At 35.3% G+C, this 12345-nt stretch overlaps 2 protein-coding genes across 2 annotated transcripts; both read left to right on the forward strand.

Annotated features, from left to right (window-relative positions):
• The first annotated feature begins 2213 nt into the window (after positions 1-2213).
• Positions 2214-3753, forward strand: LOC106341090. Its single transcript, XM_013779904.1, has 3 exons — positions 2214-2428; positions 2516-2690; positions 3010-3753. The coding sequence occupies exons 1-3, from the start codon at positions 2219-2221 to the stop codon at positions 3660-3662; spliced, it is 1038 nt and encodes a 345-aa protein (XP_013635358.1). The 5' UTR covers positions 2214-2218; the 3' UTR covers positions 3663-3753.
• Positions 3754-10234: 6481 nt separating this feature from the next.
• LOC106338974 lies at positions 10235-11116 on the forward strand (the record flags this gene model as incomplete). The annotated part of the gene is made up of 1 exon (XM_013777823.1): positions 10235-11116. A coding segment is annotated over one exon (882 nt), but the record flags the coding sequence as incomplete, so codon positions are not given.
• Between the last annotated feature and the right edge of the window lie 1229 nt (positions 11117-12345).

Genomic DNA, 12345 nt, shown 5'->3' on the forward strand with positions numbered 1-12345 from the left:
TATCCGTATGATGGCGTATGGTTTCCCAGCTGATGCCGTCGACGAATACCTCCGACTTGGTGAGACCACTGCGCTTTTATGCTCGGAACATTTTGTTCAAAGAATCATAAATATATTTGGAGATGAGTATCTAAGAAGAACCACGCCAGAAGATCTTCAACGACTACTCGATATTGGAGAGATACGCGGATTTCCCGGGATGATAGGAAGCATCGATTGTATGCATTGGGAGTGGAAGAATTGTCCAACCGCATGGAAAGGTCAATATACACGTGGATCAGGAAAGCCAACCATTGTTTTAGAGGCTGTAGCTTCACAAGATCTCTGGATATGACACGCGTTTTTCGGACCACTAGGTACATTAAACGATATCAATATTCTTGATCGATCACCGGTTTTTGATGATATATTACAAGGTCGAGCTCCAAAAGTTAACTACATAGTCAACGAAAACGCGTACCATTTGGCTTACTATCTCACAGATGGTATTTATCCGAAATGGGCTACTTTTGTCCAATCTATTCCACTTCCGCAAGGTCCAAAAGCATCCTTATTCGCTACACATCAAGAAGCTGTACGTAAAGATGTCGAGCGTGCTTTTGGGGTCTTGCAAGCTCGATTTTCCATAGTAAAAAATCCAGCTCTTTTGTGGGATAAAATAAAAATTGGCAAGATAATGAGAGCATGTATCATTCTACATAATATGATCGTAGAAGACGAACGAGATGAGTACACTCAGTTTGATGTATCAGTTTTCGCACAACCAGAATCAAACCGAAGTTCCCAAGTGGATTTCACGTATTCGACAGATATGCCTTCAAATCTCGGCAATATGATGAGCATTCGGAATCGAGTTCGTGATAGAACAATACATCACCAGTTGAAAGCTGATTTGGTTGAGCATATTTGGCAAAAATTTGGAACAAATCAAGATTTCGACTAATCGGCTTTTTCTCGTTTACGATTTGTATTTGTATTTTTCATATGTTTTATGTAATTTTTATTAAAAATTTTATGTATGCTTTTATTTTAAATCATTCTAATTAAAACAAAAAAAATTTTAAAAAAAATTAAGAACCCCTATGGGGTTCTCCCATTGGAGGAAGCAAAAATTAATTCCAATAACCAAGGTTCTTAACTTATCAAATCATCTTAAAACCAACTAATTTAATCATTAGAGCCCATTAAGGGTTCTAATGGATGGAGTTGGTCTTATGATACTAGATTCTATAAAATACCGAGAATTTTTCGGTTCAAATTGAGATAACGAATGAATCGAAATTTGCGAATATTTTGCACCCTAATTACTATACTTTGTAACTAAAATATTCTTTATTTGTCTGTCACTCCAACAATTTTATTTGATGACATACATATATACCTCAAAACACATGACACATCACACATGTACCTAGGGGCGGAGGCAACTTAGTAGGTGGGGGAGTCAGCAAACCCCACTTCTTTTTTGTAAAAAAAAAAGAAGAGAATTTTAGATAAAATTTGTATAACTTTTTTATTGACCCCATTAAAAAAATAAATTTGATCTCAAAAAAATAATTACAAAACATTAAAGACAAAATTTAATTACAACTTATATGTTTTTATTTTTAAATCTTTGGATTTATATTAGTTTTAATCTTATTTTTCTATAATTACAAAACTTTAGTAAATCACTAAACATATTTTGTAATTTTAAACATTGTTAATGTTAGTTTAATATAGAAACATTAAAAATAAACAAACTTAAAAAAAAAGTTTTAAGGTATAAGTGAGTGTCGAATATATTTGTAGTTTTATTTGGAGTAATACATTTGTAGTTTTTGGTCGTTTATACGTTATGCTTTTGATTTTTTTTTTGACCCCAGTACAAAATTTTTTTGGCTCCGCCATCGCATGTACGTTTAATTTTCTTAGAGATCATCGAGCTGAGTTCGAACTTTTCTTCGATACCTCTCATTAAAACTAAACCAGAAAACCAGTGTGTCCGATATCTGGTTAACATCAAACCAATACACACCTGGAACTGAATCACCAAAAGTAGCGCTAAACCTAAATTCTAACGTCCCAACTTTATAGGGATATATGATTTTTATAAATCTTTCTTTTTTTTAACAAGATTTTTATAAATCTTTCTTATATTCGTAAAAGGACTTTGTATATATATATATAAATAAAAGTTTGTATCCTTATTTGCAAACATAGGGGATTGAAAAAGAAGATGAATAGCGTTGAAGCACAAGAAAGATCTGCAGAATTTCTAGACATGGCCAGATCTTTGTTTTGGTTTGAGCGTTTGCTTCTCTCCGTGATGCTTCTCTTCTCCTCCAATGGAGTCTCATTATTTATCGGTCCTCTCCTTTTCTCCACTACCTTTTGCGCATTACTCTTACACTGGTTATGCCGTAAAAACTCTTCTGCAGACCGCTCTGTAAGTATATCATATATACACATCGTTAGTTTACCTTTAATTCGTGTTAAATATCTCTCTCTTTCTTTTTGTTTTGTTTCATATTAGGGTGTTACTACTAGCCGAATCTGGCTGTTTCTGTCCGACCGGTTCGTGTTTCTGGCGGCTCTAGGCGATTATAAGGCCGTCTGGCTTTTCCGTCTCACCGTTATTATCGCCGTCGCGGTTCACTATGTTTACATCATCCAGTACCTTGATATATCTTATAAAACCCATCTCGCCGGTAATTACAATTTGTCAATTTTAACATGAAGAAACCCTAGATAATATTTTATTTATTATATATGTTAGTTTTCACCTCTCTATAGTGAACAATAGAACTCGATCAAGGATTTAGATTTATTTTGTGCACTCCATATGAAGAGAGAGATCCTTTTATTCCCTGTCAAACAATATGCAACCTACTGGTTAGAAGTACTTAGAACCGAACTGGTCAGCTCTAACTAGTGTTTTTGTCCGATATATATATATATATAGGGTTTGCTATTTGATTATGTTTTGATGCTGATTCTAACTTTGTCTTTGGTTTTTATTTTTTTCAGAACTGAGATGGATTGATGATGACTCTAGTGAGGAAGGAGATGTGAGCAAGGAACTGGAAAAGACGAGGGAGTTATTAGAAGATTTGAAAGAGCATGGAAAGAAGATCGATACAGAAATGGAGTTTATAGACCACCTTATCAATCCAGATCTTGAAACACATAGAAGAAACTTGTCCGTAAAACTCTTAGAGTTACGTAAAGAGATGAGAGATGTTGGAGGAAAGATAAGAACATATAAGGAGTTGATGAGCATTTTTGTCAACTCAGAACTTATTTTAAGATCTAAGGTCGAAGAGGATATAAAAGCTTCGAGAGAAGTTGCATCTCTAGCCGACCAAGTTCATGAAGCCTACTTTGTGATCCAAGAAACTGCCAAAGCGGCGAAAACAACATCTGACAGAGCTTATCTAACCTACTTATGTGCGCAAGAAATCTCTGCACAAATTCAAAACAAGAGATGGATGATAAGATTAGATATTGAGGGGTTGCCAGTGCTTAGAGAGGAAGTGAGGCGAATGTCGTTGCAATTTGCTGCTAGAAGAATGGAGGCGAAGGTTGCTGCCGACAGAGCCGCCGAGGAGCTTTCAAATGCAAGGGTGAAGCTGATGGAGACGGTCGGGATCCAACAGTGGGAGGAGTACAAAATCAACTAAGTCTTGCATTATATTTAAGTGATAAGTAATATTTCTCTTTATTATGTTACCAGAGGAATTCCATTTTCAACCGGTGTTGGGTCATAGTTTAGCGGAGGGTTTTGGGTTTTTACCAAATTTATCAAGTTTTTAATTAATGAGTTTTCATTAACTCCGAACCAAATTATATACAGTACTGCACTAGGGTCAAAATCGGGTATAAAAACACCGATTCAAACTTAAAATAAAAATTCTGATAATTATTTTCATATAATTTTTAAATATTGAATAAAAAATTTAGTGAATAAAAAAAATTAGTGTGTAGTACAAATTAAAATTTCTTCAAAATCCAAAAATTTAGCACACATATAAAAATAATTTAAATAAATTATGTACACATGTTAAACAAGAAACGATATACAATTATTATATTTTTGGAAAAAATAATTCTGCGTTTTTAAATCGAGAATCAAAATCTAATATGTCTTTTTATTATGTTACTCGAGGAATTCCATTTTCAAGTTTGTGCTTTTTGGTTTTCATATAGGCTTATTTGATGCGTGCTCCTTAGTCTTGTACATAGATTGATTTTAGAGGAACTTATTTGTTTATCTATCTACCTTCAAATTCTCCAATATGTTGTTGAATGATTAGTTTTATAGCTTTATTAATTAATAAACTAGTAGGATAAAAGAAATTTACATTGATATACATTTTTTAGAAGTTCAATTACATTTAGACACAATTACAATATGTAGGACACTTATTTTAAATAAACTTTCTTTATTAGCTTTGTAATTTAGTATTTTACTAACTACTAGGGTAAACCCGCCATACGGGCGGACGAATAAAAGAAAAATTGTATAAAATTATTTTAAATGTTTAATGTAAGTTGTACTAACGTTCATAAGTTTTTCTAAATAAATTTAACTAGTCATTTTAAATTATATACTTGACTAATTATTATAAAACTGTTAAAATATTTTTTTATACATATTTGAAAAAAAAACTAATGATTTTAACGATTTTAAAAATTATCTTATTCATTATAACTAAAAATGTTTTAAAATAGATAATATGAAAGTATTATTACTCTTTATACATATACATTTTTTGAGAAAGGGTATACATATACATTTTCTTGAGAAATGGTATATTTCTAGAATTGGACATGTGTCATATCTTTAAATAAACTTTTATTCCTTTTGTTTCTGACATTTATGTGTTCTTATTATATTAATTATTTTCCAAAATTATTATTTGTTGAATAAGGTTTTTATCGAGCTCATGTTAATATTCTTTATGTTTACAATAATATTACTTTTTATTTATTATATTATGTTTTTTTTTGTTTTAACTACTTTTCTAAAAAAGTTTGATTAGTTATTAATGTTTTGTCATGTTTTTTTTTTGTTAATTTTCTGAGATAAGATTCACTTTTTGTGTGGGTTTGATAAAATATGAAAATATAATATTATAAATGTATTTTTTAGTATTACTATTTCAAAATTTCTTCACTTAGTTTTATATTTTAAAATGTATTATGTATTTCTAAATGAATTATTATTTGTTGATAGAAAAATTGATGTCAATCATTTGGTTAAATTAAAACGCCTGATAATAATGAACATTTATGGATTATTAAATATTTAATATTTTTAATAGGTTTAATTTAAATTATAACATAATTAAAATATTGTTAAATTTATTAAAAATTTATTATAGTGAATAAGTCATGCATCAAAACTTTAGAAAGTCTCTTGATGAGATGGCAGTTAAAATTATATATTAAACCATACGTTAACAATCCACATTTCCCTATCAATTCCGTTATTTTGATACTACATTAAATATTAATATTTTGTTAAAATTAAAGGAAATACGCACTACTTAGCTCTAAAAAAAACGTATTTCAATTATTTATTTGTTAGGAAAAAAATATGTATACACATCACATCTCCTCCTCTCTTCTCTCTCGTTTCAGTCACAATATACTCAATCGACAAAGCATGTTCGTTTCACCAGGTCAAGCTTCTTTCTCCTTTTTCTCTCCGGCACACATTTTTGTTTGTGATTCTCGAGCTTTCTCGGTTTTTCATTTTCTGAAATTTTGGTTGGTGAGTGATTAATAAGCTGACGACCAGATGAAACGTCAGCATAAGTCGTATCCGACAGTGACATTACCAACCTCGAACTCAGAGACGATGTTGTTTACTAATTCTAGAGATCTCAGGGATAGACAAAGAGCTACCTCGTCACTACACACATAGCAAAGAACCGAGCTTGACACGTCCGTATAGATTCAAGTTCCTAAAACTCATTGCTTTCAAGTCGGTGGGGCAAGCAGAAGGAAGGAGGTTGCCTGGTGTAGTTATTTGCGAAAATTCTAATGATTAAACGGAAAAGTGATGAATTTCACATAATCTAATACCCTTATTTATAGATCTTGACTCGTTAATATGGAAGAAAGAGGAGGTGGTTTAAATAAGACGTAGTGGGAGGAATGGTTCATCAGCGTTTAATAAGAAATTTAATAAGATTGATTGAATTCAAATGACAGTCGTTACGCCATTGAGGTTTCTGAGACGGTTGGGACAAAGATCTGGAAGACCTTGACGAAACCCTAATAAGCGTAATATTTGGAAATCGTGAAAACCCAAATAATCTAAACGAAAGCAATGATAAGAGACGCGTGTCGGCTCCTCTTTTTTCTGGAGTTTATAACACAAATATGCACTTTTTATGTTTTTATTACACTGAAGAGCATTTATTGTTACTAACACACTTTTTTATGGTGAAAGTCAAGTTTGTCCTCCATAAAGCAAAACCAGCGGGGGCATGTGGGTAAAAGACCAAATTTTTCTGGTTACTCTGGTTTGTGATTTTAAATTTAAAAAAACTAGTATATGATTGGTAGATTTTTGGAGCAGTTTGGTTTGGTTAATTAAACAAGTTTGGACCCGTGAAAAGTTAAAACCGTAATCTTTCACTTTCCCCAATTGATAGACCTAATTTTCCAAATCACCGACGGTATACCCGACGGTGAACTACAGAGGAGAGACGACGGAGATACTTGGCGATGACGGCGAAGCGGAAGCGACCAGAAAAAGATGTAGACGATGGTGAGTGAAGTTTAATGTTTTTTCTGGTCGGTTTAGTTCGCTTCAAGAAGCGGGTGGTCGTGTTCAAGAGACGGCACCATGAACCTTACACGGTGGAGCGAGCAACAAAGGAGAAAGCAAAAGGTGATTTCTTTGGAGGCGAGTTAACTGCGATGACATCAAAAGGTGATTTCTTTTTTTTTTGTTTGGTTTCTCGATCTACACAGATTTAGAGCTTGGGTTTAGGGAACAATTTCAATTTGTTTTCGATTTTTCTAAGTTTGTTGTTGTCTTATAGAGGCCGCGAAACCGGATGAGGAAGCAGTTAATGAGAGGAAGGAGGATTTTGTGTCATTGGCCGACGTGTTAGATGCTGAGCATGATCCTCAGATTAGTAGGTTGTAGGTTGTAGGTTGCACACGTTGTATGTTGTACACTTGAATATGTGGTGTACATGTGTACAATGGTTAACGAAGTTGTACTTGTGTTCAAGTTCGGAAATGTAGGTATTTTTTTAAATGAACACGAGCGTAAATGATGTTTGTGTTGTACATGTGTACACAATCTGAGATGCTTATTGATTTTGTTTTTTGGTTGTGTATTTTTGATTGCAGCTGACTATGCTACCGATGATGGAGTGTTGGGAGGAGAAAGAAGAGGGTTGGGGAGTATGGGACGGGACAATGAGATTTTTTATTGTAAATGGCCAACATTGTTCTTGTTTTGGTAAATAGATACTTTCATTTTGTACACATGGATAGCGAAAAGTATGTGTACACATGGATAACAATACAAAATTGTTTTGTGAACACTCCAATCCATTGTCCATATGAACACCACTTCTTCTGTTTTTTCAAAGTTTGTTGTTCTACCTTACTACATTTCAAAACCAATCTTTGCATGCATTTAAAAACATGTCCATCTTATAAGTTATCCATGTATACATCAGTACATGTAAACGATATGAAAAGATTAATGAAAGCATGTCATGTTTTCAAGAAGTGACGATGAGAGTTGAAATGCAGCAAAATCTTCGTGCTTACACAATCATGGTGATACAAAAACAAATGTTTAATAGGAAAGGAAATGCGAGAAAGAGAGTGTTTTATATTTAAACATAACTTTTGTTGCTCGCATTTGTATTTGCTCAACATATATATCAAAATCATATTGATATGTATACATATTCCAGTCTATTCACATGTACATTTTAACTTTGCTATCCACATGTACACATCCGCACGATATCCCCATGTACAACAATTACACCACATGTAACTTTCACACGATATCCATGATGGCTACATGGATAAATGTACACGTGTTTACACAAATAGCTCAATAATGAACATATCAACTTGTACACTTGTTTACCAATATGCACATGTACACTTTACATGGTGTAAATTTCAGTTAGACATTTACAAATTTATAACATCCAGTTACAACATTGTAGGATCAAAGTACGCATGTTGTATATAGTATGAATATAGATAAGTGCTTTAAGAACAGACGACATCAAGCCACAAGCATAAATCTCAGCTCTTTGTTGTAACATAGAAATCCACAAGTAATAGATGGACCCGTATAGCATTAAAATCAAAAATTTTGCTGAAGCAATGAGATATGTAACAACTATGTAACAACTGCAAATTAAAAAAAAAACTATAAAAATGAAGAAGATGAATCACAGTCATCATCTTTCCACACACAAACAAGATAAGAGAAAACGTGAAAGAAAAATATTTTTTTCCAGAAAGATCATCTTTCCCCCAATTCCTCACACTATTGTCGTCATCTCCCCATGGCCTTTTCTTCTTCACAGGGTCTCCAAAAAGCCCTAAGTTTAAGGAAGATGAAGAACAAAATCTGAGATTCCCGCAACCATACACAACACTCTTTCATCGAGATTAGTCCTGGAGATCTTGAACAGACCAATCAGCCTAACCTTTTTCACATAAACCTTTCTTCTCATCTCTTTCTCTCTGTTATGAATCTGACAACGAGAAGAATGGTGTCAAGACAAGATCAGAAGAACGCGTGACGGATAATCGTGAATTATGATATGAAGAAACTAAAAACAATGTTGTGAGAGAGAAATGAATTTTAGCAATTGTTTTTCATTAGAGAAAAAAAAATCAAAAGAAAGAAAAAAACAAAGATCCAGATCTGGCTTGTTAAATCTGGACCGTCGAAATATCAGAAAAAATCAATGGCTAGGAACAAAGGCCCGCCATTTTTAATTTTAGTTAGTCAACATTATAGTTAGAGTTGAACTGAAAATGTTGGAAATCAAGTGTTCATTAGAGAAAAGTGCTCTAGTAGCTGTAAGTGTCCTAGAATGAAATAAAGAAGTCCAAAAGTGACCTGCAATGTAAATCTTTTTTTTTTCTATTTGATGAGGTGGCATTGCCAGAAAGGAGAAAACTTTATTTTATATAGATAGACAGATGTTGAAATGTTGAAGCGTTTTTTATACACAGTTGATTAAAAGTAATCATAGGTGGCCGCGGATACCTCCTCCTTTCGTCGACGCCGCCTCCTTTCTCTTCTTTCTCAGTTGAAAAATGCAACAGATTGGCTTTACTTACAAATTCCTAGCGGACAACCGTAAGTTTAAGAAGGTTGCGTTGAGATATCATAATGTCCTTGTTTCAATTCTGTTTGCTCTGCTCCGTTTTGTTTTTCGAAGGGGAAACAATGAGATCTTCGATGTGTATACCTTTGCGAGTTTCCGTTGGATGATGGGGATATTGGCTGGCATGATGGCATCTACTTATTCCATGGCCCTAGGCGTCCATGCCTACTACAAGGCCATCGGTTCATCCGATAGGGTTTACGAAGAGATGGCCATGTTTTTTGGTTTCTTAACACTGTTATTCTTTTCTATTAACCTCTTCGGGTTCTGGGGAATTATATGGCTACCAGGTTTTCCTCTGATTGTCCTTGTGAGTGCAATAATCCCATTCTGACGGGCGGATCTGGGATTGTAGTGTTTGGTTTTAATTTATTATTATGCCTGAATGGTAGATCTCCGTATGCAATGAACTTAATTTTCATATTATGTAAAGAGTATTTCTTTGGGTTAAATTTTTGTTTTTACTAACTATGTTCAATTCATCTTCCTAAGATTTACACACAAATTGTCTACTTTCTCTCTATTCTGCTCCCTTACACATCTTGTTGCAGAGATAAATAAGAAAACGACTGAATCTCGCACCTTCCCCGTGAAAGAATATAGGAGAATATTCCTAATTCTCTAATATCTATCTCGTTAATATCTCAACTGTGATATGTGTAACAACTTTGGCTTTATATAGCCTATCTAATATAATGAACCCCTCAAGGGGAATTTATCCAATAACATGGTATCAGAGCTATAGCTTCTGATCTGAATTTTTCTACATCAACTCTTCTCTATCATATCTTATCTCACACTTCTTTTCTAATCTCTTTCTGTCTTCTCAAAATGGCTCAACCCAACCCCAACCAAATGAACGCGCCTTTGGCGTTACAAATATCAAAACCCATATCCCGATTACACTCGATCTGGTTGACCACAATTATGATGCCTGGAGAGAGCTTTTCATGACCCCCTGCTTAGCCTTTGATGTGCTAGGACATCTTGCCGGCACGACTCAACCACAAGACGATGCTGATGTTGCCTGGAAAAAACGAGACAGTCTTGTAAAGCTCTGGATCTACGGAACCCTCACGCAGCCCCTGTTCCGATCAAGTTTCAAAACCGGCGGTACGGCCCGAGATGTGTGGCTACGCATCGAAAATCAATTTCGCAACAACAAAGAGGCACGGGCCATACAGCTCGACAACGGCCTACGCACAACTGAAATAGGTGATCAAACCATCCATGAGTACACACAGAAACTCAAATCGCTTGCAGATCTTCTCACCAATGTGGATGCGCCGGTCTCTGATAGGACCCTTGTCATGTACTTGCTAAATGGTCTAAATGAGAAATATGATAACATTATCAATGTTATCAAACATAAGGAGCCGTTCCCTTCGTTTGACAACGCAACCTTGATGCTGGAGATGGAGGAACAACGATTGAAGAAGGCTCACAAGAAACCACTACCGGTTCACAAGGACACATCTTCCTCCACCTCGGGCCTGACTGCTACTGACGAAAGCAACAACACTCAGCCACGCCGAAACCAGCAAACACGGAACAACTCCAACAATTATCGGGGTAATCGCAGAGGCAACCGCTACCGAGGACGAAGCAACTACAACTCTCGCCCTAACTTCAATTACTGGGCTCCCCCACAGATGTGGTCCACTCAAGGCCCAATGACCAACTGGCCGGCCCAGCTTGCAAATTGGAGCCCATTCAATCAACAACAAACAAACTGAGGCCCGTATGCAACTGCTTCTCCTTCGCTGAGACCAATCTTCAACAACAATCATCAAGCTCAACTCACGGAACTCCAAGCATTCGGAGAAGCTTACACGACAGACACAATGCCAGACAACAGCATTGCGGACTGGTTCATGGACTCCGGTGCCACATCGCACATCACAAACTTGGCAGGTACTCTCACGTCCAATCTTAATAATAGCACCGGTAAATCGATCATTGTGGGTAACGGTTCCAAAATCCCTGTACCTCTATTGGTTCTTCTCTTCTTAAAACACCAACTCGTCCTCTAACCTTATCCAATGTTCTGGTAACTCCCCAGATTGTGAAAAATCTAATCTCTATTCGCAAATTTACTCGAGATAATTGGCGTTCTATTGATTTTGACCCCTTTGGTTTTTCTGTGAAGGACCTTCTCACCAAGAAAACCCTGCTCCGCAGTGAGAGCTCAGGCGATTTGTACTCTGTTCCAGCTTCCATCAAAACGCAATCGCCTGCACCTTCCACTGCTCTTTTAGCGTCTTCTCGTTTTTGATGGCACAAACGACTTGGCCAAACAAATAAAGCTGTTTTAAATTCCCTTTTTTCTTCAAATTCTATTCAAATCAATAAGACTTTGTTTCCATCGTCGTGTGAACCTTGCCTAATTTCCAAACAATCAAAATTACTATTTCACAAATCATCTACTCAAACTACTACCCCTTTTGAAATCGTCCATTCGGACGTTTGGTCCTGATGCGCCCTAAATTAGGGAAGGATCACTCAATCGGACTTAAGGAATATGAACTCGCCAAAAGAGAGAACTGATGGATTGAATGGTGACACAATGGGTTGCGGATGGTCCAATGATAGTACCAGACTTCAGTTGGTGCTTGATGTGACTCACAAGTCCACCAAAAGAAGGATTTCTAAACGTTGCCTGATATGACGCACAAGTCCAACGAATTAGAGGCTGTTTACTCGGAGATAACCTCACCAAGAAACAAATAAGTGTTCTACAAAGAACAAAGAGTTAAACTCAAATAAAAGGGGAAAAGCTTGTCTTATTTCGTGGCTCTTAGGCCCTATATATAAGATTACAAGTTGTAGAAATCCAAAGAAGAATGTGCTAAAAACAAGACATGGAAACTAGAAATGAAGACTTTGACTAAAGACCGAAATTAATGATTTTTGTTGAATTCTTTTTCCCATGCACGACCAAGACTTCCTTGCTGACTCCCTCTTG

This window comes from Brassica oleracea, chromosome C4 (genome assembly GCF_000695525.1).
Source record: "Brassica oleracea var. oleracea cultivar TO1000 chromosome C4, BOL, whole genome shotgun sequence".
NCBI classification, from domain to species: domain Eukaryota; kingdom Viridiplantae; phylum Streptophyta; class Magnoliopsida; order Brassicales; family Brassicaceae; genus Brassica; species Brassica oleracea.

Coding starts and splice junctions, on each gene's coding strand:
- LOC106341090 (XM_013779904.1), top strand. CDS start 2,219: ATGAATAGCGTTGAAGCACAAGAAAGATCTGCAGAATTTCTAGACATG. Junction 2,429..2,515: donor ACTCTTCTGCAGACCGCTCT/GTAAGTATATCA, acceptor GTTTCATATTAG/GGTGTTACTACTAGCCGAAT. Junction 2,691..3,009: donor TTATAAAACCCATCTCGCCG/GTAATTACAATT, acceptor TATTTTTTTCAG/AACTGAGATGGATTGATGAT.